Below are 27,603 nucleotides of genomic sequence, written 5' to 3'. Positions count from 1 at the left end.
TAAATGCTTATTGATTGGTTGGCCCTCTCTACCCAGATCTCCTAGGCATTTCAAATCCAATATGGCCAAAACAGAATTCATTGTCTTTAACCCCAAATTTACCCTCATTTTTAACTTCCTTCTTTCTGTGGAGGGCATCACCATCTTTCCAGTCATCCAGGTTCAAAACTTTGGAGTCATCCTATATTCTACCCTTTCCCCCACTCTCCATATCCAGTCAGTTGTCTAGTCCAGGGCTTCTTAAACTTTTTCTTCTTGAGATCCCTTTTTGCCCAAGAAATTTTTATGTAACCCTGGGTATATAGGTATATAAAATAGGTATACAAATCAAACATTTACTGCCAAATTTTTTGTGACCACCACATTCAATTATGTGACCCCATATGGGGTTGTGACTCACAGTTTAGGAAGCTTTTGTTTTGTCTAATCAAATCTACCTCTACAATGTATCTCATGTCTGTCCCCTTCCCTCTACTAACATCACTTATCACCTGCCTTGTTCAGAACACCTGGTCTCTGTTATAGGTTGGGACTGACACAGGTCAGTCTAATGTCTCAGGTTAAGATTTGGAACAAAATGAAGTACTCATAGACCATCTGACTATTAACAGAAGATTTATTTAGACATAGAAGAGGAAATATATTCAACAAAGATATAGCAACATTGATTCAGTCAGGAACAGCATCCTTGCCTCTGTGTTGGCCACTGGCGAGAAGCTTGATTTGCTTTTTCTCCTGTGCTGGCTTTTGTACCTAGGCCACTAGGAAGTTATATTCCCTTGACCAATTAAGTCATAAAGATGGTTTCAGTACATCTTATTTCATTTATTTATTTATTTGTTCAGCACCACTGAAAATAACTAAGTCATTCACAGCAGATCATCCTATAATATTGCTGTTATTTTGTACACAATACATTTCACTTTGCTTCAGATCATGTAAGTCTTTCCAGGTTTTTTTCTGTAAGCATCCTGCTCATTTTTTTAAAAAATAGTAAACTACATTTGTAAAGTACTTAAAGGGGAGATTTCCTTACAAAGCACCCATAAGGTTGATTATTTCAACAACAATAATAGCCAACATCTATATAATACCTTATACCTGACAAAGAATTTTCTTCACAATAGCCCAGCAAAGCAAGTATCATCAAACGAGGGTTCTGCTACTCCAGGAATTGTCCTATGACATTATTTGGATGTTTTTGGCTTGATCATCTCAGGAGGTCCAAGAGGTTACTGCCATCTTGGCTCTGCCACTGGTATCAGCACATCTTAAAGAAAAACTAGCTTAGCCTTTGTGGGATATGGTCTTAGGATATTGCTTCTACTGTAGTATTCCATTCTCCAACATCTACTCTCTCTAATTCATCCCCCACACAGGTACTAACTTCACATTTTGTTGTTAGTTCCTATTTCTAAAGTTTTTTTCTCTGATATGTTTTGTACAACTGCACATGTATAGGTTAGGTTAAATTGCTTGAGCTCTTAAGGGGGGTAGGGAGGGAGGAAGAGAATTTGGAAAACAAAATTATAAAAATCAATGTTACAATTTGTTGGTTTTTTTTTAAATTTTGTTTTGTTTTGCTTTTTGGTGAGGCAATTGGCATTAAGTGACTTGCCCAGGGTCACACAGCTAGTTAGTGTCAAGTGTCTGAGACTGGATTTGAACGAATCCAGGACCTGTTCTTATTCCACTGTACCACCTAGCTGTCCTCACAACTTTTTACATGTAAGGTGGGGAAAAATTCCAAATAAATAAACAAACAAACAACACTTGGAAGGGGAATTAATCAGAGAAGCCCTTAAACAATTTGATGAACCCTTCAGTCAACTCAATAAGATGACAACTCCAAGTCTATGCCTGAAGCACCTTCAATGAAGGAAAACATGTGACTTGAACCCTTCCTGAGAGGAGAGCCAACTATGGAGACCACTCTAATTGGTTCTCGATGACTATGACTTCCTACAAGATGTTGACTGAGATTTAGAGGGGAAGATTATTGGAAAAATCATTCCCTTTCCCCAACCCCAACCCCAATAAAATCTAGCTGAAAAGTGGCTCCAGCCTTTTGCCTCAGGCTTTCTTTCCCTTGGACTTTCAGACCTGAATGTTCCTAGGGGGGTGGGAAGGAGGGAAGGATGGCTTATCTGATAAGAGATCATCCCTTCTTCTTCTCAGGTACCAATCATGTTAGAGGTAGTTACATTCACCAAAAACCAAACAGATAAGTCTTCTGCATCCTCTCAGCAAGGACTCAAGGCACATGTACCTTGTATGGAGGAGCCCTTCAGACAAAGGTCTATGCTCTATAATCTCATCAGATTGATTGAAGGACTCATCAAATAGATCAAGAGCTACCTGGGTCAACCCATCTTACATGTTTGACCTTTTACTCCACTGTTCAAGAAACTTCAGTAGTTCCCTATTGCTTCTAGGATAAAATACAAATTCCTGTTTGTCTTTTAAAGCCCTTCAAAACCTGGCTCCAACCTATCTTTTCAGAATTATTGCACCTTAGTCCCAAATGCTACCTCCTACCCAAGCTTTTTTCTCATTCCCTCAAATGTTATTGACACCCACTGTTCCAAAACTACTTGTTGCATATTTTGCATTTACCTTTCTGAGTATGGCTTCCCCTAGTAAAATGTAAGTTTAATGAAGGCAGAGCCCCAGTTCTTTGCTCAGTGCCTGGCACATCGCTTAAAATTTGGTGAATTAAATTGAATTGCATTTGGGCCTCACTTTTCTCCCCTTGTAAAAGGAGGGACATAGAGTAGATATCTAAGGTCCACGTAAGCTCTAATATCTATTTTCCCTATGTCCTCAGATGAAAACATGACCACAAAAATGCAGCTATAATAAACAGAGGTCATTCATTACCTGACAAAACTTGCCATTCCAGTAATGTTTACTAGGTAGTAATTGCCAGTTTATTGTGGGCAAAACTGGCTGGATTTCTGTGAGGAAGTCTGTGCTTCAGATATTTACATCCGGCTTTTAAAAGGAGCACCAATATTGGACATCATTCAATGTCAACGAATATTTATTAAGTGTGTGGAGGATACTATGTAAATTGCTGGGGCAGAGAGAAGATGAAACCCATCACAATCACTATCTTTTTGAACAAGACACATTGGTGATGGTCAGCTTTGTTTTGGGGGTAGTTTTCCAATGCAATCCAGAGAGGAAAACTCAGGATGGGGAGGTCAAGACAACAGGTTCAATTATTTTCAACAAAGTCTAAGAAGGAAAAGTCATAACATGGTACATTTCAGATGTTTCTATCAAGATAATGAAATACTTACTGAATTGAACTTAATAAATGAATGTCATTGGTATTTTCTCTAAATGAAACCAATGATAACCCGAATTCTCTATATTGATGCCAAGAGCTTATGGGTAGGTGGAGGCTATTGTTCTTTTCACTTCAGAGCACACTAAGCATTGAGAGGAAAAGCAACTCATCTAGAGACCTTCAACCTATCAAATCCTCAGGAGTTTTCTCCAGATTATGTCATATCTCATCAGCACCAAATTCAAGGGCACACATTTGAGCAACATGAAATTAGTTGATGATGACAATGACAACCACTTTATCGAGGTTGGAATTCATCTACAATGACAGGTCAATATAAGAACGATTATTTATTGCTAACATTAGACCTTCATTCAGACTTTTTAAAAATTGATTTTTTTTCATTATAAGCAGTGACCAGGGTGCTTCAACACAGTAGGGTGGAAAGAGCTCTGGACTAGTAGTTTGAGGACCCAAGTTCAAATCCTGCCTCTCCCATTTACTACCTCAGTGGTCTTAGGCAAAACACAATCTTTCTGGGCACCATTTCCTTCATTTGTAAAATGAGGCAGGTAAACTAGAAAACCCCAAAGGTTTTTTTGTTTGCTTTTTGTGTTGTTGGTTTTTTTTAAAGATCTAAATGTACATTCTAGGATCCTTTAGCTGTTTAGGGGAAAGACTCCAGGAAATTATGCATTAAATACAAACCTTTCATCATTCCTATGAAATCTTTTCTAGTGATACCCCAAAGTGATGGTTAAGTTTTTGGTAGATCTAACTTCACAGATCCTTTCTTTAAGTCCATTACTATTTTATATGTGACCAATAAATAGGCAGAGAAACATTATGTACAAAAAGTGGGCTTTTATTATTAAAAATACTTGGAAAGAACTAGTCCAAGTGACCCCAGGAATCTTCTTTGTACCCAGTCAATTGGATTAGACACAATACTGGCTCAGACTTCAAAAATGGGTAAAATCCAGCTGAGCTCTCTTGTGCATAAATTTTCAAAGAGGCCTCTGCAGTTAAATCCTGATGGAGCTGCTGGTGCCATTGGGACCAAGGGCTTAAGGGGTGCTATTAGCACCCATGTCTTCAAAAACTTTTCTTCTACTTCCATCAGTGAGCCCAGCTCTTTACTGGGACTACATGCATGGCTCTGTAGAAAAGCCATCAGCATTACAGTAATAACAGAACTGGGGAAGGGGGGGGAGTGTCTCTCTTGATTGCAATAGTGGAAGTTAGCAATTCTAAATGCAAGTGCCCACAGAGGCAGCATCTTCCCTTTGTAAAGCTGGGGGCTGGTACCTTGGGTTGCAACCATGGGCCACATCTGGTCAAGGCACATACAGTGATACTACCCAACCTTGTTCATCAAAGGTGACATGGGCTTGTGTAGCTGCAAGGGCCTCAGTGATAAGTGAAAATTTAAAAACTAAACCAAAAATAGCCACTCAATTAGAATTAAACCTTCAAAAATTACTGTGGCTCCCGAAAATAAGGTGAGCAGATTCAAAGAACTGAATAATGAAGTCCAACTCTAAGTTCCTCAAGGTACTATCTCTTTTCCAAAAAGCAGGGATTTTCTTAATGCATGACATTTTTTTTCGAAGCAAGGTTGAGGTGGTCAAATTTCCAAGAATCCAAAAATTCTAGTCTTCACAATAACCTCACTCTACTCTTCCCATATGTTCAGTGTCAACCATGGCTTTGGAATCAACCCAGCTGGAGCCTGGATATCGTGCAGCAATACTGTAGAGCAACCTAACATTTTGGGGAGAAGTGCTCCAGATTGATGCTACTGCACAGTTTCTCTGTATTTAACTTCTGAGGGTTGGAGGAAACCAGAGAGAAGGGAAAATCTGCACTGCAGATCTGTACCCTGAAAATCCTTAATTTGTCCCTGTGACATATGTGTAGAAGTGGGCATGTTTTATGGAACCCATTCAGTTGTAGTCAAGAATTCAACATAGGTCTCAGCAAGAGCAATCCCTTGAGGCTAAGAGTTGAGAGCTAATGATCCTCTATCTCTCTGCTTATCTTCCCCAGCAATTGCTAATCCAGAGCCTGAGTTTAGAACTAAACATACTACCCAACTAAAGGTTGTTGGGGAAAAACAGGCATCAGAGGAGTGGTGAGTCTGTGGAAAACATGTTGGCAGCCAGAGACACTCCCCTCCAACCAAACCTCTCCTGAGCAGCACTGGTGGAGTTTAGCTTCAAGTCACAGAAGCTGGCATCAGAGTTCTAGAGAAACATTCTAGGGTATGAACAAAGGAATCTGCTGCCTGTGGGAGGATACATAACTAAATTCCCCTGGGGGACCTAGGCACAGTGAGAAGAGGGTACAAGTTCAGCCACAATCCTAATGATACTGCCTTGTAGAAGATAAAGGTGGTATTGCACAAATGTCAGCACCATTATCATCACTGTTCAAGATACCAACACCTGGGATTCTCACTCTTGGCTGCACTATTTCCAGTTATGATCTTCATAGGAGATCTTCTAGACATGGGACTAAGTCATGTAATGTTCACACAGCTGTGCCTGGTCCTCCAACAAGGAGATGCCTTGGCCAACCAGTCTTCCAGCTCATCAGATACCAGCAGTAAGCCTCGTGGAGAAGGCAACTCTGGTTCTGAGAAGCTCAATTTAAGTTCCACATCCCAACTTCCTTCAGCTCTCAAACACATTATGCACCAAGAGCACTGAATTCCTATCTGAATTCATGGAAGTTATCCATGTAGTTTATCCTATCCTAAGGACAACCATAGGACCTGCCTGAAATACAATAGAGAATCCATTCAGTCACAGAAGAGGGAGTTCAATTAATCCTGATGTCATTGGATAAGACTATCTTGTTGTCCATTCTGGGTCACCTGACCTGGATCAGATGGTGGAGCAGGATTTGGCGTGTTGCTCTGTAGATATCTGCGTAAATCTTTAATCATGGGACGGAGGATCTGGATAAGGACACTCAGGGCTGCCTGGGTCCCTTCCATTGCTTGAGCCTGGCGCTCCTGAGCACAAGCCTGCACCTCTTGTGAACGACGAATCATCTGCAGGAGGTCATTCTGTTGTTCTAAATGCTGGGCAATTTCCTTTACATGCAGGTTGGTGACCCGTTGTTCCTGTATAAGTTTGGCTGAATTAAGTGCAATACGACTTTTTAGTGCTTGAGGCTTGACAGACACATCAGCTTGGTGGGCCATCATCTCCACAGGTGCCTCAGCGGTCACTGTTGTGGGTGTCTCTGTTGTACAGTACTCTACCACTCCATCCTCCAAAGTATGATATGTGGTCTCAGTGGGAACTAAAGGATAGATTAAAAAAAAAAAGTCAAAGATCTCCTAGAGAGATTAGAATCTGCTCCCAAAGTAACCAGCTGGATTTTGGAACTGTGTAAGAGATGACATGAATATACCCCCTTAGTGGGGGGAGAGGGGAAAAGCTAGAAAGTGACTAAAAGTTTTAATGGGAATAGAAGATAAAATAAAATACAAAAAATACAAACTTCATCCTAGGTAGACTTATTATAGTCCTTCTTACAAAACCTCCCTTGTGCTCTTTGCCCCCATCTTTTCCTTTTTTTTCCTTTTTGGCTAAGGAGCCAAAATGATTATTTGTCAAGATGAAGGAAGCCACAGTGGTAGTCCAATTGACATACAGAAAAGGATAGTGGGTTGAACCAGTTGGTTAGAGGATCTAGGGATGCCAGGATAGCATACCACAGACAAACTCACAGCTATTTATGACTAGTCCATGGAACATCCATGGACACATAGATTACTGTTCTGCTCCCTTCCTGGAACAGACAACAGTCTTTAGAAGAAAGGTTAAATGACTTGTCAAGGATGTGTCAAAAGTTAGATTTGAAACCAGGTCTTCCTGACTCCAATCCCAGTACTCTAGTCACCATATTTCCTCTAGATATAGGAGGGGAAATGGAGGTCCAAGAATGGACACTGTGAATAGTCATTAGACCCAAGTGCCCATCTGTGGTAGAGACCAATAGAATAACCAAGGTAGGTCCTTAAAGCAGTTGGTATTGAAGTTGTTTTTTCTAACTTAACAACCCTTCCTAAAAAGCATCCAGCCAAGCTGCTCAAGACTTCACACATGTGGGAAAAGTCCTGGATCAACAGTCAGGAGACTGGAATTCTAGTCCCAGTTCTGCTACAACCTTTCTGTGTCACTTTCTGCCAGGACTTTCCCTCTATGGGTCTCTGTTTCCTCGTCTATAAAAAGTGGGGAGATTGGATGGAATGACCACTAAGTGACCTTCCATCCTATTCTTTGGCCTGTTTGAGCCAAGATCATCAACCTTAGCAGGGCATCAACCTCTATTGGCTAGTTCATCCTTCTCTGTAAAATTAAGTGGTTGGCCTGAATGATGCTCTAAGGTTCCTTCCAACCTTGCCATGCCACGATGCTATGGTTTCCCAAAGACCCTTCCCGCCGACCTCCTGCCCTCCAGGCAGTATGGGGCCACTCACTCTGTGTCAGGGTGACAGTGGCCGCAGCTGTGGCTGCCCCTAGGGCCACGGGGTGGATCTCAGCTGCGCCTGGCAGGCTGATGATGGTGGCCTCACCCAACAGGTTACAGATGCGCTGTTGCATGGGGGTCAGCAGGACAGGGGCCACGGAGGGGCCAGCGCCTCCAGGGCCTGGGCCAGGGCCACCGGGGCCCCCCTCCTCTGGCCCTCCAGGGGGCTCACTGCCCTCCACAGCAGCCCGGACCTGGGCCACCTTGCGGCGGACCTCAGTCTTCAGGTCGGACCACTTCTTCTTGACCTCGGGCAGCTCTCGGCGGCACGTGGCCACGGCGTTGACCCGCCTCAGGATGTTGTGCCAGGCCGCGCTCTTGGCCGCCAGGGGCACGCCTGCATTGAAGTGGTTGATGAGTAAGTGTTTCTGGCGCTCTAGCTCCTCCACGATGATCTCCACTTCACGCTCAGAGAAGTTCATCTTTCTCTTCTTGGCTGGCACCGCCATGGCCTCCCTAAAGCCCCCTTCCCCGGCTCCCTGCTACTCCTTTTCTTCCTCGGCCAGCCTCCCCCAACAGGGGATGGGCCTCCCCTGCCCACTGCCAAGGCCTAGGCCCTGGCCCAGGCCCTTGACAACCTCCGGCGCTACGCAAAGTGCGTACGGCCCGGCTTCGGCCGCCCGAACCTCCGCTAGGGAGCTGCGTAATGGCTTCCTGAATCTGCCTCTTCCGCCGGGGCGTGCGGAGCTCTCCCTCCCTCCCCTCCCCACTGGGGCCGAGCGCCGGCTCTTCTCCAGGGTAACCTCGCGCGCCGGTTGGACACAGCGTGGAGTTGGTTACTCCCATTGGTTAGCATCACTGTCCGTCATGAATACGAACCACCCTATTCCTAGATTTGGAAGATTCATTGGTCAACAGTCATGTCGATCGAGTTGGGACGCCATGCCCCCTGCTTTTTTTTTTCTGCTTCTCTATTGGATGTATTTTCTATCATTTATTCACAATGTTCCACCAGCTCTCTGGATTTGTCCATTTTATTGGAGGACTGCGATGTTAGCGTACAAAGCTCGGGCTGCTTCAAGGATTATTGGCAAAGGTCCATGCCAATTTTACACTTGGTTCCGCCCACAATCGGAATGCTTCTTTACCATTGGTTTTTACGTTTGCTACTCAAAAGATAGCGGCTTCCAGTTTGGAAGCTACACTCCCTCCTTCGTTCTTACTTTTAACTTTCCGTGAGACGGAATTTTCCCGGGGGCAATCCATTTGCTAATGATGGGAACTCGGTCTATTGTTAAGGAAAGCCCACTTCGAAAACCTGGCTCAGACAATTAGGAAACCTCACTGATGTTTGAATCTCCCCGTAGCAGAACTTTACTCTTATTGGGCCAGACTCGGGGGTGGGGGCCTCGATCCCCCCCGGTACCTCCTCCAAGGCCCCGCCTCGTGCCGGGATCGTGGTTGACGATTGGTCGCTGGAGCTGGGTGGGGAGGGGGTGAGTTGGCGCGGGGCGGGGCTCCCGGAAGCGCGCGGGCAGCCGATCAGAGGCCGGCCCCGCCCAGCCCGTTTGCCGGCGCTTTTTCACTTGAGAAGCCGGCGAGTTCCTCAACGCGCTCGAGCAGCAGCGGGGACATCGACCGCGGACGCAGATCCCTGCCGCCTCCCCTCCACTTCGCCCAGCGCCCGATGGTGAGCCACGTGCTGTGTCGCTGCGTGGCCTCCCCACCGGACCCCGGCGCTGCCCCAGCTCAGTCGTCGTCCGGGGACCCGTGTGGCGGAGCCGTGTGCGGAGGACCTGACCACCGCCTCCGTCTCTGGAGCCTCTTCCAGGAACTCGATGTCAACCGCGACGGTGGCCTCTGTGTCAACGACCTGGCAGTGGGGCTTCGGAGGCTCGGCCTTCACCGCACTGAGGGCGAGCTGCGGGTAAGGAAGTCGCGGCCTGGGGCCAGCCGGGACCCTGAGGGGCGAGAGCGGGCCCTTTGTCTCCGGCCCTCCCTCACCCCTCCTCCTGGCCGGGAGGAACCCGAGTGTGGGAGCCGCGGGCAGCCGGAACTGGGGCTTCCGGCGGGGACCGACACCTGGGAGCATTGGCCTTCCCGTCGGGTTTCCGGCAGAAGACGCCCGCCGGGCTGGGGTTCCAGGGCCATGGGAGGCATTTCCTCTACGCAGCTGGAAGGAGCCCCGGGAGGGATTGCGAGGCAAGAGGCTCGCAGGGGTTAATTCTAGCTCCTGTGGAGATTGCTCTTTGAGTTCGCTCACGACACCCCCGAGTGTGCGACCCCCACCTCTTTGACTAAAAGAAGAGCTGTGATTTCATCGTCGTAGGCGCCCCGTCCACTAATGCAGCTCGTAGCTTCTGGGGTGGCTGCTGTGGCTGAACAAAATAGCATCCCCCACCTGTTGGCCCAAGCTCTGATGGAGGGCGTCTCCAGACTTAGCTAGCCTGATGATGCTCAGTGTAGACATGCAGTCTGTGGGTAATGACGGAGGAGGAAACCGAAGCGTAGATGAAATGGCTTGCCCATGATAGTGAGAACCTGAATCCAGGTCTTATGACATCTTGTCACCGCGGAGGTGTGAAACTGCACCATGCTGTCCTTTAAACCTCGATTTCTTCATTGGAAAAATTGGGAAGTTCTTGCTTGTGTAGTTGTGAGGATGTGATGAGGCAGTGTGTGAAATCACCTTCTTGTATTAGCTGTTATCATCAAGGGGGATTTAGGCTGGGGGACAGGGGCTGGGGTGTAGTGTGTTGTTGAGAGCCAGGTCTCCTACATAGGCTGAACATGGGACTCTTCCTTCCTCTTTCGCTTTTGTGGTGGTGTTGTGCCTGATATTTACCAGAGGTCTTTTGTTCCACTTTGAAAACTTACTTCATTTAATGTGAGGTCACCGGTTGCAATAGGGAGTAAGTCTATACAGTATTAGTTCAATAACCTATTTCCAAAGTAAGGTTTTTAGTCTAGATATACATAGAATCATCAGTGAATTACTTATTACCAGATGTTTGGTATACCGAAATGAATTAAATCAAATGGGTGAGTTGTGCTTCTTTTCAGGATGATTTTTCAATAACTAGGACTATTTTCGGTATTTAGAAATTAGTCCAAGAGACATGGTATCCAAAAAAAAGATCAATTTAACATAAAGGAATGATAGAATTGAGACATTTTCTTCACCTACTGATGACATTTACTGTTTAATTATATCAAGGGTGCAATCAGTTGGTGAATCTAAGTGCTTTTAGTAATATCTTCCTGAGAATAATACTTGCACTACCTAACTCACAGAATAGTTTTGAGAAAAATGAACTTTAAAGCATTTTGTGAGTCTATATCCATTTCATGTTGTCAACAAGTAGATCTGAGTCATTTGTCAACAAGAGGTAAATTATATTTTTAAATTAATATTTGTGAATAGTTGCTATAATAAAGGTCAAGATGTACTCTTAATTCATAGTTCACTTGCTGTCGATGGTAATCTATATTCTTTGGCAACTAATTTCCAAGGGTAAACAGTGAAAAAACAAAACCTTCTGTACTTTGTATGTTGTAATCAGTTTTCTTTTCCAGTGCTGAAAGACGTAGCTGAGCCAAAATCATGATCCATATTTTATGATATGAACATTTTCTTGTGTCAATACCAGCATTTGCAGGTTTCAGCTATACATGGGTTAAATTGTAGTGCAAGAGAGTTATTGAAAATGGTCAGCAATAGACTTGAGAGCAGGGACTATTTTTATTTTACTATCTACCCAGGTATTATGATAGATTTTTCATAAATATTTGGTTGAATTTAAGAGTAAAAAAATTAAAATTAGCTTTTGGGAAAATTTTCAAGTATCAGAGAAAACACCAGCTTGTTAATTGACTGTGCCACAAGAAGAAATCCTGTGCCATATTCCTTCTCCCACTCCAACCCTCCCTCCATCTTTTTAAACTTTATGCCAAAGCATGCAGTTTTAGATAGTTCTGAGAGAGAACTATGTTGCAGTGTTGCATAGAGAGATGAAAAGAGCCAGTAAAAAGGTCATGGGGTTGGGGTGAAATGGGCAAGTTCCTATAGAAGTAAAAAACAAGAGTGAATTAAACTACTTCTGAAAACTGTTTAATATGATCTGTTCAAGAAGGTAGGCTTGGAATAGGAATTGGATCTGAGGATTTATCAGAATCAGTGAGTCAGTCCAGGCCTCGTGACTGTACTCTCTTGTCTGTGTATTATAGCAGCTTGTGGTAAGTTTTCTTTAAAAATAAACCCTGGGACCCGTCTTTGTTGCAGAAGAGATTTTCAAAGGAAAATTACTTAAAATGGAAGTGGGCAGATAAACTTGTGGCAGCATGCCAGGGCAACTTCTTTGGAAAGAGAATGTAGGCAAAGAGCCTTTTCTGGAACAAAAGGGGGGGAGAGTGGTGAGGAATGGGGAAGGAAGTATAGAGAAAGATTCTTTAAAAAAAAAATAACCCAATGATCTTGAGAAATTACTACATCAAAGGATAATTTTAACATTTTTATTATGCTACATAATTGTCACCTTCATAGGACCAAACCAACTCTTGTCTTGTTTGGTAATACATTCTTCCTTTATCCGTTGATCTGACAGGTAAACTTTCCTATGCTCCCCTAATTTGCTTATGGTATCATCCTTTTTGGTCTAACTCAGGGCTGCTTAAACTTTTTCCACCTGTGACCCTGGGTATATAGGTATATAAAATAGGTATACACAACCTTTTTCTGTTGCCAAATTTTTCAAGACCCCCACATTCAGTTACTCTATCCCATATGGGTCCACAGTTTAAGAAGCTTTGGTCTCAATCATGTACCCATTTTGACCTTGTCTTGGTATATGGTTTGACAACCCTTGTCTTAAAATACTTTTAAAACACTGCATTAGTGACTAGTCAGAAGAAAATAAGGATATAAAGGAAGGGATCTGAGACAGGCGAACAAGTTTTGCTTTTGTATTGGGCCTTTGAAGAATAGGTAGAATTTCAGCTAACAGATAAAGAGTAAGGAGAAGGGTAAAGGAAGGAAGGGCATTCTGGGTATTTTGTGGCTACAGGGAATTATGAAGAGGGAGAGGGTAGTAACATAATTTTGGAAAACTTAGCTGGACGTAAGTTGTGGAAGGCTTGGAATGTCTAGCCAAGAAATTTGAGTTTTATTTAGTAGACAGTGGGGAGCTATTGAAAATTTTTGCATAGGAGAGTGTAGAGATATGTTTTAGAATGCTTAATCTGGACAGTTTTAGGATCATAGATGTAGAGATGGGAGGGACCTTAGAGGTCATATGGTCCAACCAGTTTTGTTTTACAGATGAGTTTTTCCTAAAGCCACATAAATGCTAAGTGGCAGAGCCAGAATTCCAACCTCAGCCCTCTGACTCTAAATCCAGTATCTTTGTACTATAGGAAGTTTTGGAAGCAAAAACAGATTAAGAGACTAATATAGTGGTTCAGATGAAGAGATCATCAGACCTGACTAAGATGGTAATGGTAGAGAAGAAGATAGACTTGAAAGATATCAGAAGTTGATCACTAACCAGGATTAGGTGGTGGGAAGGAGAGGATGGAAAAGATAACCCTGAGATGTGGAGCACAGGTAGCTGGGAGATTGTATCATTAACAGAAATAGAAAAGTTGGAGAGAAGCAGTTTGTGGGGAAATGGATATGACCAAAGCCTTTGTTCTTGAAAATCTATAAGATCTCTGGTAATACATCAAAGCCAATAGACCATCAAGCTATTATGCCCCTGTTCCTCTCCTTGAACTGAGCAGTCTCAATGATGCAATCATCTATTGGCACAAATAGTTAGAAGAACCTTTATGTTAAGCCAGTGTTGCTTAACTTAGAAGAAATGTTGGACTATATACTATGGGCATAAATTTGGTAATGAGGGAAGGAGAGTATATAATCCAAATCAGCTGGGCTTTTTATAGAATAATTGGCATTTGTATGGTAAAGTATGAAAAAGGCTTTATGTACTACAAATGTATCAGATGAAATATTTGATCCTCACAACAATCCTTGAGGTGTTGGCTATTATTCCCATTTTATATTTGAGGAAACCGAAGTAGAAAGCAATTATGTGATTGGCAGATAGGAAGGAAGCAAGCATTTGTTAAATGCCTGCTATGCACCAGGCATTGTGATAAGCACTTTACCATATTAGATCTTCACAACAACCTTGAGAGGTAGATAATATTATTGTTTTGGGGTTTTTTTTTTAACAGTTGAAGAAACTGAAAGTAAGTATCTGAGGCTACATTCCAACTTGGTTCTTCCAGATTCCAGGCCCAGTGCTCTATTCGATGTGTTAGACATGAATCTGCAGCAGGCTTTGAATCCACATCTTCCTGGCATCAAGACTAGTGTTCTGTCTGCCACAACACAGTGCATCTTTTTTTTTTTTCACAGTGCCTCTTATAGAAAAATGCCTGATTCGTCCCCAACTATATCACTCTTCCTCCCTGAGTTCTTTAGCGCTATAACCTCTACCACACTCTAGCACTTATTTTGGGTTTTTTTCTAGTTGTTTTTCATGTGCATCCTTTTTTTCTCTTTGACTTGATCATAAACTCATATAATGGTCGGTGTTGATATCTTTGGTAACTCCACCAAGTGTAGCAGTGATACACATCTTAATAAATACTTGACAAAATTTAGGTAATTAACATAGACTGTGAACTTACTATGTCTAGCACTATATTAAATGCTCTAGAGGGTTATGGAAGAAATAGAAGGGAGCCGCCCTAGCCTTCAAAAAGCTTTTAGTTCATTTAGAAGCTCAAAATATGAGTCGGCATTGTGTAGTGGCAAGAATTTTGGACAAGCGAGATCTGGATTCCAGTACTAGTTCTGCTAACTAACATGCTTTGTAACTTAGTTTCCTTATCAATAAGATGGGTATAGATAACTTATTAACTAAGTGGATAGGTGGGTTTGGTTTTGTTTTGTTTTGCAGGGCAATGAGGGTTAAGTGACTTGCCCAGGGTCACACAGCTAGTTAAGTGTCAAGTGTCTGAGGCTGGATTTGAACTCAGGTCCTCCTGAATCCAAGGCCAGTGCTTTATCTACTGCACCATCCAGCTGCCCCAAGTGGATAGTTTGTGGTATAGCATTGTATTGTCTCCACAAGAAAATCTTAACTGAATGCTTAATCTGCTTTTTATAAGGTTACTTGTGATTTGCTCACGGATGTCATCCAAACTACTTATTTCAGAAATTCTGGGAATAAGTCTTCATTCTTCATTTGTATAAGGAAAATAGATGGAAGAGCTTACAAGGAAGCAAGTATGAAATTGGAGGAGACTAGTCTTCATTCAGGCTGTTAAAGTAAATTATGCTTTTGTGCTGTTATATGCCTTTTATTTGGGCCTAGACACAGACCTTTCTCTACAAAGAAATAATAGTTGCTTATTAAGTTTGCAGGTAACAGTCTACCAGTGGCAAGAAAAATGCAATGCTGGTTGAAAAGTATTGAAATGACATATTAAACTGATTTTACTATATTTTAACAAACTTGTTTCTAATAAGGTTTAACTTTGATTAAACCTACCAGTTGGGTTTTTGGGTTTGTTTGTTTTTTATGAATTGAGCAATAGATAGTCTTGGTAGGTGTCTTAACCAAATATAAAAGCAGAAAGTGGGGCAGCAAGGTGGTACAGTTGATAGAACACCATCCCTGGAGGAAGATGAGTTCAAATACAGCCTCAGACACTTACTAGCTGTGTGACTCTAACCAAATCACTTAACCCCAATTACCTCCCTAAAAAGAGAGAAGAAAGTGCTGAGAGTTGGCCTGAACCTGAATTTTGATTAGGTGGTGGTGATTGTTGTTGTTTTTAATCTCTTGAAGATGTATTCACTTCTGAAAATCTTGAGGGATCAAATGAGATAATAATTTTGACGTGCTTAGCACAATACCTAGCACATAGTAGGCACTTAATGCTTGTTTCCCTTCCTTCCCCTTCTCACAGAAAGCACTGGGGAATGATCTCAAGAGGCATTATGCTGGTGAGATACTTGATCCAGAACAAACCTAATATCTTCCTAATGAATTTGTGTTTTTATAGAACTTTATCCTCTTTTCCTCATTGAGCTTAAGGGTCTATAGACTCTTCTTACTTATTCTCATCAGACTCCTATGTCCCTCACAGAATGTCCAAAAGAGATTTAAAGACCATCTAGTCTCATTTTTTCATTTTCCTATAAAGATGCTCAAATGTTAAAGTGGCCTGCCCAGGGTCACATAGGTAGTTAGTGGCAGAACTGTAATCCCAAGTGTTGGGCATCCTTCCCACTTTTCTTCAAAGCTTGATGAACTCATAGTTAGAATCTTAACAGTTAAAAAACATAGTTTAATTTAATTAATCTAGCCCAATCCCCCCCCAACCCCCATGCTCCCTTACAAGAATATTTCTTCGGCTCTCTGGACAGATGGTCAACTGGCCTCTGCTTGGTTTGTCAGTTTTATGGGCATATTGTGTTGTTAGACCTCTACATTTGTTAGAAAGTTTTTTTTGTCATAATGAGTAAAATCTGGCTCCTTAGAGCTTTTATCTGCTAGCCCAGTTTTGTTTTTTGTAATCACATAAAACAAGTCTCTCCTGTTTGATAGCAGGCTTTGGCTATCTAAAGGAAGGACTCTGTTGTCTCCTCTTAGTTTTTTCCAGACTAAACACTCCCATTGAATTCAGTAGTTTTTCCTGTGACACCGTCTCCAGACCCACTCCTATACTGGCATCCTTCCTGGACATGTTGAAGTTTGTCATTGTCCCTCTGAAAATGCAATGTCAAATATATCCCAGAAGACCAAAGAAAGAAGGAAGGGACCCATGTGTACAAACATATTTATAGCAACATTTGTAGCAAAGAATTGGAAACAATGGTTTCCCATTAATTGAGGAATGGCTGAAAAAATGATGGTATATGAATGTAATAGAATATTTTTGTGCCATTAAATTAAAAGGAACAGATTCAGAGAAACCTGGAAGTCTTGGGTGAAGTGATGCTGAGCAAAAGGAGCATAATGAGAACAAAGTGTACAATGACTACATTATAACTCTTGGAAGATGTAAGAACTCTAATTTAATGCAGTGGTCAGTCACAACCTCATGCAGGAGCAGGCCTCCCACCTCTTGGCAGAAAGGTACAGAATGAGGGGACATTTTCAGACACAACCATGGGGTGGATTTGTTTGGCTTAACTGTACGAGGGAGGGCTTTTAGGGGGGAGGGGACAAAGATTTGTTGGGGGAGTAATGATAGCCATGCTAAAAAAGAAAGAAAAACCCCAGTGAGACATTTAAAATGTGTAGAAGAAACCAGAAGAAGGTCTAGAAGAGGATAAACTAGCCGGGCAGTGTTGGTACTACTTTGTTAAATTTCATGTTTACTCTAAAAAATGAGATTCATGGTTTCAAAAATAGTCTGGTTCTGTTTTATGGTTGGAAATATTGTTCATTGATGTTTGTGAAGTTCTTGATTTATTTTTTCATTTTCATAAGATTTAGAGTTCCAAATTTTTCTCCCTTCTTCCCTTTCCTCCCCCCTCCACTAGATCAAAACCAGGTTATATATGTACAATCCACAAGTGTTCTTTTTATCAGTTCTTTCTATGGGGGTGCATAGTAAGCTTCCTCATTAGTTCCTTGGGATTGTCTTGGATCATTGCATTGCTGAGAGTAGTTAAGTCATTTCACAATTGCTCATTGAACAATACTGCTATCACTGTGCACAATGTCCTCCCAGCTCTGCTCACTTCACTATACATTGATGTTCATTAGTCTTTCCAGGTTTTTGGGGGATCAGCCTGTTTGTCATTTCCTGTAATGCAAGACCATTCTGCCACAATCATATAGCACAGCTTCTTCCATCATTCCTCAATTGATAGACATTTCCTTGATTCTCAATTCTTAGCCTCTACCAAGAGTTGCTATAAATATTTTCTGTACAATTTTCCCCCCTTTTCTCTTTTTCATGATTACTATTGTTAACTGTTTCCCTTCCATCCTATTCCCTTCCCCATGATATTTATTCTATTATCCCTCTTCTTTCATCCTATCACTCTTCAAAAGGGATTTGCTTCTGTCTGTCCCCTCCCCCACTCTGACCTTCCTTTTGCCCCTCTCTCTTTAACCCCTTCCCCTCCTATTTTCCTGAAGGGTTAGAGAGATTACTCCACCCAATTGAGTGTGTACATTATTCCCTCCTTGAGCCAATTCTAATGAGATTGAGGTCTTTGAGCCAATTCTGATGAGTGTTAGGCTCATTTACTGCCCAGATTAAATAGATCACTCTACCCAGTTGGGTGTGTGTGTGTTAGTCCCTCCTTGAGGCAACTCTGATGAGTTTTAGGTCTTTGAGCCTTTTCTGATGAGTGTAAAATTCATTTACTGCCCTGTTCCTCTCCCATCTCTTCCCCTACTCTATAAGCCTTTTCCTGTTTCTTTCATGTAGGATTTCACCTCTGCCCTTTCCCCTCCCCCAGTGCATTCCCTTCACCCCTCAATTTAACCCTAAAGATATCATCACCTAGCTAGGTGACACAGTGGACAAGGAATCACCCCTGGACCCAGGGGGATCCCACCAAAACCTGGCCTCAGACACAAGACAGTCACCCACTGTATGACCCCAGGTATGTCCCCCAGCTCCAATTTTTTATGGTTCTCTAGGGTCTTGTATTTGAAAGTCAAATTTGCCATTCAGTTCAGGTCTTTTCATCACAAATATCTGAAAGTTCTCTTTTTCATCAAAGTCCCATTTTTTCCTCTGAAAGATTATGTGGAGTTTTGCTGGCTAGGTGATTCTTGGTTGTAATCCCATTTCCTTTGCCCTCTGGAATATCACATTCCATGCCCTCTGGTCCTTTAATGTAGAAGCTGCTAGGTCTTGTGCTATCCTGACTGGGGCTCCACAGTACTTGAATTCTTTCTTTTTGGCAGCTTGCAATATTTTCTCCTTGACCTGAGAGCTCTGGAATTTGGTTATAATATTCCTAGGAGTTTTCCTTTTGGGATCTCTTTCTGGAGGTGATCGGTGGTGTGGTAAAAAGAAATGAAAGTTTTTTAACAGTCGGTTAGAATAACTGAAAGACACCAGTTTTTGAAGGACCAACCTTTCGGGGAAGAGACCAACGGCATGAGCTACGCACGCCAGTCAGCCTGCTAGCACTCCACTTCCAGGGTGCAAGCTTAAAAGGCAAGGAGAGAACAGAAGTGGTAGCTTTTTCCTGCTCTGCTGGTCTCCTGACTGCGCTGCACAGACAGACGCTGACTGGAGTTCCACTCGGCCCAGCTCGCAGTTAGCAGCAGCACGCGCTTGACACGGTCTCTCTCTCTCCCCAAAGGTGGCCTTGGGCTTTTGGTGAGTTTTATACGGAATATAGACTAAGCCTAGACTTAAGACGATTTGTATTATATTTCTACTTTCCTATCCTTCTAATCAACATCACCTTGTAACTACCATACAATAAAAGCTCTAACTAGAAAACCAGAAGCTTCTTCCATTTACTAGTCTGGGAGATAAATTAAGGGAAAGGTTAAGTAGGGGATATTTATGATCTAATATCCAATTTTAAATCTCACAGTGGATTCTTTCAATTTCTATTTTAGCTTCTGCTTCTAGAATTTCAGGGCAATTTTCCCTGAGAATATCTAGGAAGATGATGTCTAAGCTCTTTCCTTGATCATGGTTTTCAGGTAGACCAATAATTTTCAAATGATCTCTCCTGGACCTATTTTCCAGGTCAGCAGTTTTTCCCAGAAGATATTTCACATTGCCCTCTATTTTTTTATTCATTTGGATTTGCTTTATTGTGTCTTGGTTTCTCATAAAGTCACTGGCTTCCATTTGTTCAATCCTCATTCTTAGGCAATTATTTTCATCAGAGAGCTTTTCCATTTGGCTTTTCAAGCTGTTGACTTTTCTCATGTCTTTCCTGCATCACCCTCATTTCTCTTTCCATTTTTTCCTCTACCTCTCTAACTTTATCTTCAAAGTCCTTTTTGAGCACCACTATGGCCTGAGACCAATTCATATTTTTCTTGGAAGCTTTAGATATAGGGGCCCTGATGTTGACATCTTCCTCTGAGGGTGCACCTCAGTCTTCCTTGTTACTGAAGAAACTTTCTATGGTCCTCACCTTTCTCTGTCTGCTTATCTTTCCTTTCTTTTACTTGACTTTTAGCTCCTTAAAGTGGGGCATTGTTTCCAGGCCACAGTATTTCAGGCTTAAGAAGTCCCAGGTGGTATGATTTAAGGAGGATCAGGTCCTTCACTTGCCTGGCCTGTTCCCTGGTCAGTAGATGACCCCAGGCCAACTTGCTAATCAACCAGCTTTGTGTGTTGTGGTTGTTAGCTCCTAAGAGCCTGTGCCCCTCCCCCACCTGGGCCACTGCTGCTCAAGCCTTACCTCCTGGTCCTCAGCAGGGGTGAAAAATCCAAGTTCTGCCTCAGCACCAGCATAGATCCTTGTAGTCTCCCCGCTGCCCAGGGCTCAGCCCTCTCACCAGACTGTGAGCTTAGTTCTAGACAACACTGGCACTTCAGCTGATTCAGAGGCTCTGGGGGCCTCCTTCTCTGGTGAGGCCTTCCTGGGACTGGATCTGTGTTAGGGTGACTGTGGGGTTGGGCTCAACTCCTATATCAGCACAGCAGCTCCCTCCTTCTGACCTTCCAAGCTGTTCTTGGTTAGAAGATGATTTCAGCACATTTTTCTGTGAGTTTTGCTGCTCTGGGCATTTTCCTATGGTGTTATTTGTATGTTTTTTAGAGCAATCGTGTCATGAGTTCCAGAGCTCACTGCCTTTCCTCCTCCATCTTGGCTCCCATTTTAAGAGTTTTTGAAGTTCTTGATTTTAAAAAAGAACATTTTCGGGGCAGCTAGGTGGTGCAGTGGAATAAAGCACTGGCCCTGGATTCAGGAGGATCTGAGTTCAAATCCGGTCTCAGGCACTTGACACTTACTAGCTGTGTGACCCTGGGCAAGTCACTTAACCCCCATTGCCACAGAAAAACCAAAATAAAAACACCAAAATAAAAAATAACATTTCCAAATATTTAAGGCCAAAAAGTAAACCTGGCATTTTGCCCCAATTTTTTTATTTTTTTTTTTTTCATTTTGCCCCAATTTGCAAAATTTGGAATAAATCAGAAATGAGAAATTTGATAAGGTAATACAGAGTAAGTAGGTGGTAGAGCTGGGATTACCATTAGAATCTCTTATTCAGAGGAGAGTATCAGAGGTTGGCCTTTGGGGTGTGGGGAAGGGGAAAGGAAAGCTTAAGGGCCTTGGAGATAAAAGAAAGGTAAAAATACCTTCAACCCTGTGGAGCCCTTAGGAAGTGGGGTTCTGACATTGCTTTATATATCACTTTGTAGTTTACAAACCGCTTTCATATCTATTTTTATTAAAATTGACATTTAAATAGCAATTTTAATGTTTACAAAGCATTTTACACACATTATTTCATTTGACCTCTCCAACCCTGAGGTAGATGGAATGAGTATCATTCCTATTTTATAAATGAAGATTCAATAGTTAGTGAGCATAACCTTGAGAGCTAATAGCAGATTCTGGAGTAGAACTCTGGTTCCAGTCTCCTGATCTAGTACTCAGTCTACTATACCATATTGCTGCTTTACTTTTATGAGAATAGAAGTATAACATAGTATACATTGCAAGCATTTGTGAAATTAATTTTGCTAATTTATAACACAGTAGCCTGTGCAAAACCTAATATCCCAGCTTTGAAGTCTCACTGTAAAGCTTCCAGGAGGTCACCGTGATATTAGGCAAGAAACAATGAGTAAAGCAGCTGAACTGGTGAATTATTCCTCTTTAAGAAGTCAGAAATACCCCACAATTCACTGCCTTTTTTAAAAAACAAGATGAATTAGAGATTTAAAAATTCACTTTCCTTTTGAGTAATAAATGAACAGCAAAGGCAACATGAGCAAATTTCTTATCTTCGTTCAGTTCTTGGCTTGGGTTTTGCAGGAAGCTTGGAAATGAGATGAGTCATTTGCTCATTTTCTTCTACTGGGTGGATTGGGGAAACCGGAGATGGTGGCTGCTCCTGTTCTCTTTGACTCTGCATTGGGAAGAAAGCAGATACCAATAGATGCAGTTCAGTAGACCACTGGAGTCTTTCCTTCCTTCTTCTGTTCCTGAACCCTTCTTTTCTCTTAGAGCTTAATATGACACTTCTTACTCAAATGCATTGTATGAGGAAATTCACAAAACTATTTAAATGCTGGGGAAGTACAAAGACAGTTTGTCAAGAATAAGAACAAGCTATTTGCTAAATTCTTGCCGGTGGGACTAAAGTGAATAGTTCTGCTGGATGGAGCCAGCTACAGTGTTGGGCTCTATTAGCCACTATGACTTTGTCTCCTGAATATGTGAAACACTATGCTAGTCACTAAGTACATCATTGTTGATACATCTTCAAAGAACTGACAGTCAGAGATTTCTAGAACTGAAAAGGATCTTTATTTCAGCACTCTAGTTTTATTGAGAAAACTGAGTCCCAGAGAGGGAAATTAGTCTGCCCAATATGACATAGCTGATTTTGAGCATAGATTGTAAAAGAACTTGTAATTTTTAAAAATAGTTTTTGGATTGTTTCATAATGAATTTCTGAACCTTGTTTAGTTTTTTTTTTGTCTTGTTTTTTAAAATTCACATCTGGTGTATATATTGTGTTAGCCAGAATTTTAAACAATCTAATCTATACACAGTAGGCGCTACATTTAGCTGGTTAGCTAAACAATTGCTTTTAGAGCTGTGTTTTATAGTTGTATCCAAGTAGTGTTAGATTTGATTCTACCCTCTTTGGACAGAATATTACTAATTAAAGCTAAGAGGAATTGGTAAGTTGGTATCAAACAACTTTAATAAATATCCATAGAAGGCAGTCTTTGCTGAAATTTCACGTTTGCCTTCCCCCCCCCCCCAACTGGAGTACTTCCTCTGTGTTAGAGCAGGCAGCTGGGAAATGCTGAGTTCGCTTTCAGTGATTCTAATGCTCTCAGTTTTAGTATGAGTTCCTCAAACCAGTATTGAAAACTGAAAATATTTAGTTCGTTATTAAGCCAGTAGTGTGCTCCAAAGAAGCCTCAGCAAGTACAGCTATGGACAGGGTGCTTAATGTGGAGGCAGGAGACATGAGTCCAGAGCCTGGTCATCAGCTGTGTGACAGAGCAAGTCACTGAACCTTTCTGTGTCTTTGTCTTCATATATAAAACTACAATAATATTTGCACTGTCTAACTCTCACAGTGTATTTTTTTTTCGGGGCAATGGGGGTTTAGTGACTTGCCCAAGGTCACACAGCTAGTAAGTGTCACGTGTCTGAGGGCAGTTTTGAACTCAGGTATTCCTGAATCCAGGGCCGATGCTTTATCCATTGCGCCACCTAGCTGCCCCAACACAGTGTATTTCTAAAGAAAATGATTTGAAAACTTTAGGCTGCTGTGTGCTATGAGTTGTGACAGAGGTGATTTAGTTTTTAAAATAACTCTTTTTCCCTGTTCTTGCCTTCTTGGTCATAAGGATTATTAAGGCTGTGTAGCTTGGATGCTTATGGCAAATCCAGAACAGGGCAGCATCCCTCTCCTACCTCTCTGTGGAGATGCAATTGAAGGTCAAATCAGACTTGATGTAGGGCAGGTACCCCTCATGCTGCAGCAAGTTCAAAGGAGTCTTTGAGTTGGGGAGGTGACAGACAAATAGGACAGGATTTCTGGTCTGGAAAGATTCCCAAGAGAGGTATTTCGCCCTCAGGAATTGCAGTGAAATAGACTGAGCTCTTTAGCATTTCCAAACTAGTGCAAGCTGTCTAGTTTTCCTGGGGCACTTTTTTTCCTGTATCCCATCAGACCTCTCATGTATTGATTATTTTCCCTTTGTGTTGACCACACCATAATTATTTTTTTTTAGCAATTGAGAATGCACTTTTATTTCAATTCAACCATGATTTTAATCATAAAAAATGTAGATTGTTAAAACTATTTGTGGGGGGCAGCTAGGTGGCGCAGTGGATAGAACACTGGCCCTGGATTCAGGAGGACCTGAGTTCAAATCCAGCCTCAGACACTTGACACTTACTAGCTGTATGACCCTGGGCAAGTCACTTAACCCCAATTGCCTCACCAAAAAAAAAAAACCCACTCCAAAACGATTTGTGTATTTTTAACCACTCAATGTAGCATTGTATATTTTATTCTTGTGAGAGAATGGTACAAGGTGTGCTGCTTCATGATATTTCTGAGATGCTGGGCCTTTGGATGTGTATGGTAACCAACCTAATGCTAATGTTCAAAGTAAAAGAAGTAGCCATAAAACAACTCTTTTGTCCCCTTTAGTTTAGAAAAATTTGGCTGATTCCATCTAATGGGCAGCTAGGTCGTTTCATGCTAACCTAAAGAGTACATACCTTTTCCTCTGACAACGCAGGTGTCACATTTCTACCTCGGAAGAAAGCTTCCAATGATAAAAGAGAAAAGATAGGGGTATGACCAATGGCAGATCAATTGAGCAGAGAAATTAGGATGAGTTTGGTTTCCTTAGAATTTGAACTTCTATATTGTCTCACATTTCTCTAAACAACTATAGATTGTCTTTTCTCTCAAATCTGGGTTGATTCTAAACATTTGATACCTCAATGGGACTCGTTCTTTGCTGTTAAGTATGGGCTATTGAAGAAATTAATGATTCTTTGAGAAGTGCCCTTGCATTTCCTTATTAACTTGCCTACTGTTCCAGCACAGACCTTCTTGACTGGAGTTTTCTTCAAAGCTGGACTTTCCAGTTTCACTTCCTAAGACAGAAATACATCAGGGAGTTTCACCTTTTTCAACACTGAAGTTTTAATATCATTGTTTTCCTAGTTCCCTTTGTCATGAATGAAGCATGTGGCTGACTCCTCTTCATTTTTAATTGTGGGCTGAATCACCTGGGCAGGAGTCACTTTGTAACTCTTGGCTGTTTGCAGTTGCCCACAGGCCTAGAAATTGGAATCTTGTTTCACTTCTGTGAATGCATATGCAGTGAGGTGCACCTGCTAATATGTATCTATAAAGTTAAAATTTACACCATTCTACCTCCATTTAAAGTACTGCATATCCTCAGTGACCTAGGAGATTGCTTATTTGAAGAAGTTAAAAACTATAAATGGCCCTTGAATTTCCTATGGATACTTAGAGTTCCTATTTATGTAGTACTTTGCAATTTAGAAAGTACTTTACTCAAAACAATCCAATGGGGTTGTTATTATAAATAGTAGTAGCCTAATTTTACAGGTGAGTAGAGAATAAGTAACTTTGTCAGGGCTGCACAATAGGTATAGTCTCAAGGATAAGGTCTTCAAGACTCAGTCTGGTTGCTCTTCTCAGTATACCCTCCTGCTTCTCAGGTATTTGCTAGCCTTGCCAACATTATAAGGTCTTTAAAGTAAATCACATAATCCCTTTTTCCTATTCATGTTAGGATTGATAGTGCTTTTTATTTAAAAAAAAGATTAGGAATTGAATTATATTTACCTGCTTTGTTTCCCCAATATTTATTTTTCAATTTAACCATACACATTGAGTTCCATATCTACCATTAGTTGTATGGTCTTGAATAAATCAATTCTTGAGCCTCAGTTCCCTACTTTACAGGGTTGTTATAAGGGGAAAAAAAACTTTGTAAGCTGTGTAGATGTAAACTATGTGCTATGTAAATGGGAACTGTTATTAATTAATAATAAATGCTTGGTGACTATTTTAGCTAGTCTGTTTCCTGACTTTATAGTACTCACTACTAACCAAGAAGTAATAATCTAGTGCTTATTGTATGTCTGACAGTATGACTGTATGTTAAGGTTTTGCAAGTTATTGTAGTAAAACAATATTATGTAGCTATATATGCCTTGACTCCGGTTGAGATATTTTTAATTGATAAGTGATCAAAAGAAAATATTTGGTCTGCTTGCCACTAAATATGATATTTCTGGCAATAGTGAAATGGGTACTATGACATAAAAACATATTAATAAAATCATGAGGCAAAGATAGAAGACAAAAATGTTTGAAGTATAAATATACTTTATGGGTCTAAAGTGTACAGAATGGATCAGGTTTTTTTTAGCATCATATAACTTAACAAACTTGAATTTCATATCATGTTCATGGAGATGATTCAAACACTAGTAGCCTTTCAAAGTTTCACCAGACTATCTCACATCTTGAATTTTTAGACTGGATTTTTTTCTACTATTATATTGAAACTGTCTAGTTTCCTGACAATTTCTTCTAAGAATTAGACAAGTACATTTCATGTATCAAGGGAATGTATTGAATATGATAACTACTCTCAACTTTTATCAATGAGAGATATACATTAAGTCATTTGTCTTATTTTCTCATCTGTGTCTTAGATATCTAGGAAATGTGTATGAAAGTCATGATAAAATGGTCCCTGACATCAAGAGATTTGTACTCCAAAAGAAGGAGAGACCATTGCATTTATGTGCCTGTGTATTAAGAAGCAGATGGCCAAACATGAATCTGCTTTTAGAGGAATGATTTTGCATCCAGTATTTAGAAATAACTGTGTGAAATAGTGCGTGGGATGGATTTCTAGATTCCACAAATTATACTATGATAGATCCCCAGTCAAGTTGTAGAGAGTTGAGTCTCTGCTAATCATTCCCCCTGCCGATTCTTTGAGAACAGAAACTCATTTGGAGGTTGCAGGCTGTACTTCCCTGCAGAATTGTTGGACTGCATGCAGGAAATCATCCGGCTGTGCACTCTTGTGATTGGAGGAATATTGCTGGTTTGAATAATGAACATGTTAGTGTCGGTAGAGGGGATTGGCCAGACGCTGCTGCAGTGAGAATGCAGGCTGGATGCTCAGGTCTTCAGCTTGTCTGATCATTAGTTGATCTGGGGACAGCTGGTTAATTGGGAGCACTAAGTGGCTTCTATCACGGGGAGGGTTTTCTTTGCCTTTTTTTTTTTTAATAAAGCTAAGTACTTTATCATCTTTCACCTGGCACGGGTAGGTTTTCATCTCGAGCCATTTTTGGTTTTTGTTGGTTTTTTTTTCCCCAACAGCCTGGTGAAGCATCTTACAGTAGGCTACTTCTCAGGCCAGGCACGACAGCAGTAACAGCAAATTTGAAAAGGGAGGAAGCAATCGCTGAAAGCATAGTTTCTTCAGCCTTGGAACTCCCAGGTCAAGTCTTTTCAAGCTGCTGTATAGCCTGTAACATTTGGTATTGTGGCCACATCCCTCCTTGAAAGTGAACAGTCACCAACTGCGGAGTTTTTCTTGACTGGGAGATTGGAGGGAGCAGTGATGCTGCAGATGCTCTGGCATTTTCTGTCTAGTTTTTTCCCTAGGGCTGTGTGCCAAGGCTCTACAGAGAGAAAAGATAATGAAGCCAAAGGCAAACAAGATTCTGCCCAGGGAGACCAGGTGTCAAACCTGTTGGGGAAACAGGACAGAGGGGCTGATTCCACGGAAAAGAGACCAACCATTTTACTAGTGGTTGGACCTGCAGAGCAGTTTCCTAAGGTAATGGCAATTCTGAGAGGCTTTCCTAAATAAGAGGATAACTAGGGGTCATTTCCCTGACAGAAACCATCTAGGGAGGTTGGAGGGTGTGTGTGTGTGTGTGTGTGTGTGTGTGTGTGTGTGTGTGTGTTGGGGGAGGTTTTCAGCAGAGGAGAACCATCCAGAGGCAGAAGTAATTGAGAAGTCCGTGTTCAGTAGGAAATTTTATAGTTCTTGTAAAAACTTCTTTCTTCCAAGATGAACATGTAGAGGTA

At 41.6% G+C, this 27,603-nt stretch overlaps 2 protein-coding genes across 7 annotated transcripts in view; one reads left to right on the top strand and one right to left on the bottom strand.

The window, feature by feature from the left end:
* Nucleotides 1-4,161: 4,161 nt before the first annotated feature.
* NAIF1 (nuclear apoptosis inducing factor 1) lies at nucleotides 4,162-8,476 on the bottom strand. Its single transcript, XM_043981537.1, has 2 exons — nucleotides 7,791-8,476; nucleotides 4,162-6,607 (listed from the first exon to the last, which is right to left on the bottom strand). The coding sequence occupies exons 1-2, from the start codon at nucleotides 8,287-8,289 to the stop codon at nucleotides 6,135-6,137; spliced, it is 972 nt and encodes a 323-aa protein (XP_043837472.1). The 5' UTR covers nucleotides 8,290-8,476; the 3' UTR covers nucleotides 4,162-6,134.
* An 827-nt stretch (nucleotides 8,477-9,303) lies between these two features.
* Nucleotides 9,304-27,603, top strand: part of SLC25A25 (solute carrier family 25 member 25) — a 34,827-nt gene continuing 16,527 nt past the window's right edge. Inside the window, exon 1 of one of the 6 annotated variants that reach the window (XM_043982702.1) lies at nucleotides 9,304-9,707. In XM_043982702.1, the coding sequence (XP_043838637.1) occupies nucleotides 9,468-9,707 (240 nt within the window). In that variant the 5' untranslated portion in view covers nucleotides 9,304-9,467. Of the gene's footprint in view, nucleotides 9,708-26,690; nucleotides 27,350-27,603 lie in introns of those variants that run through there. The other 5 variants (XM_043982694.1, XM_043982696.1, XM_043982695.1 and 2 more) reach the window with 5 other exon arrangements.

This window comes from Dromiciops gliroides, chromosome 2 (genome assembly GCF_019393635.1).
Source record: "Dromiciops gliroides isolate mDroGli1 chromosome 2, mDroGli1.pri, whole genome shotgun sequence".
Classification (NCBI taxonomy): Eukaryota; Metazoa; Chordata; class Mammalia; order Microbiotheria; family Microbiotheriidae; genus Dromiciops; species Dromiciops gliroides.
The sequence above is the reverse complement of the archived record's forward strand: the minus strand, read 5'-3'. Positions and strand labels throughout refer to the sequence as shown.

Excerpts from the sequence above, each read along its gene's own strand:
- NAIF1 (XM_043981537.1), bottom strand. The coding sequence starts at position 8,289 with ATGGCGGTGCCAGCCAAGAAGAGAAAGATGAACTTCTCTGAGCGTGAA. Across the intron at positions 6,608-7,790 it reads CACTGTCACCCTGACACAGA|TTCCCACTGAGACCACATAT; the intron begins GTGAGTGGCCCC and ends TCTATCCTTTAG.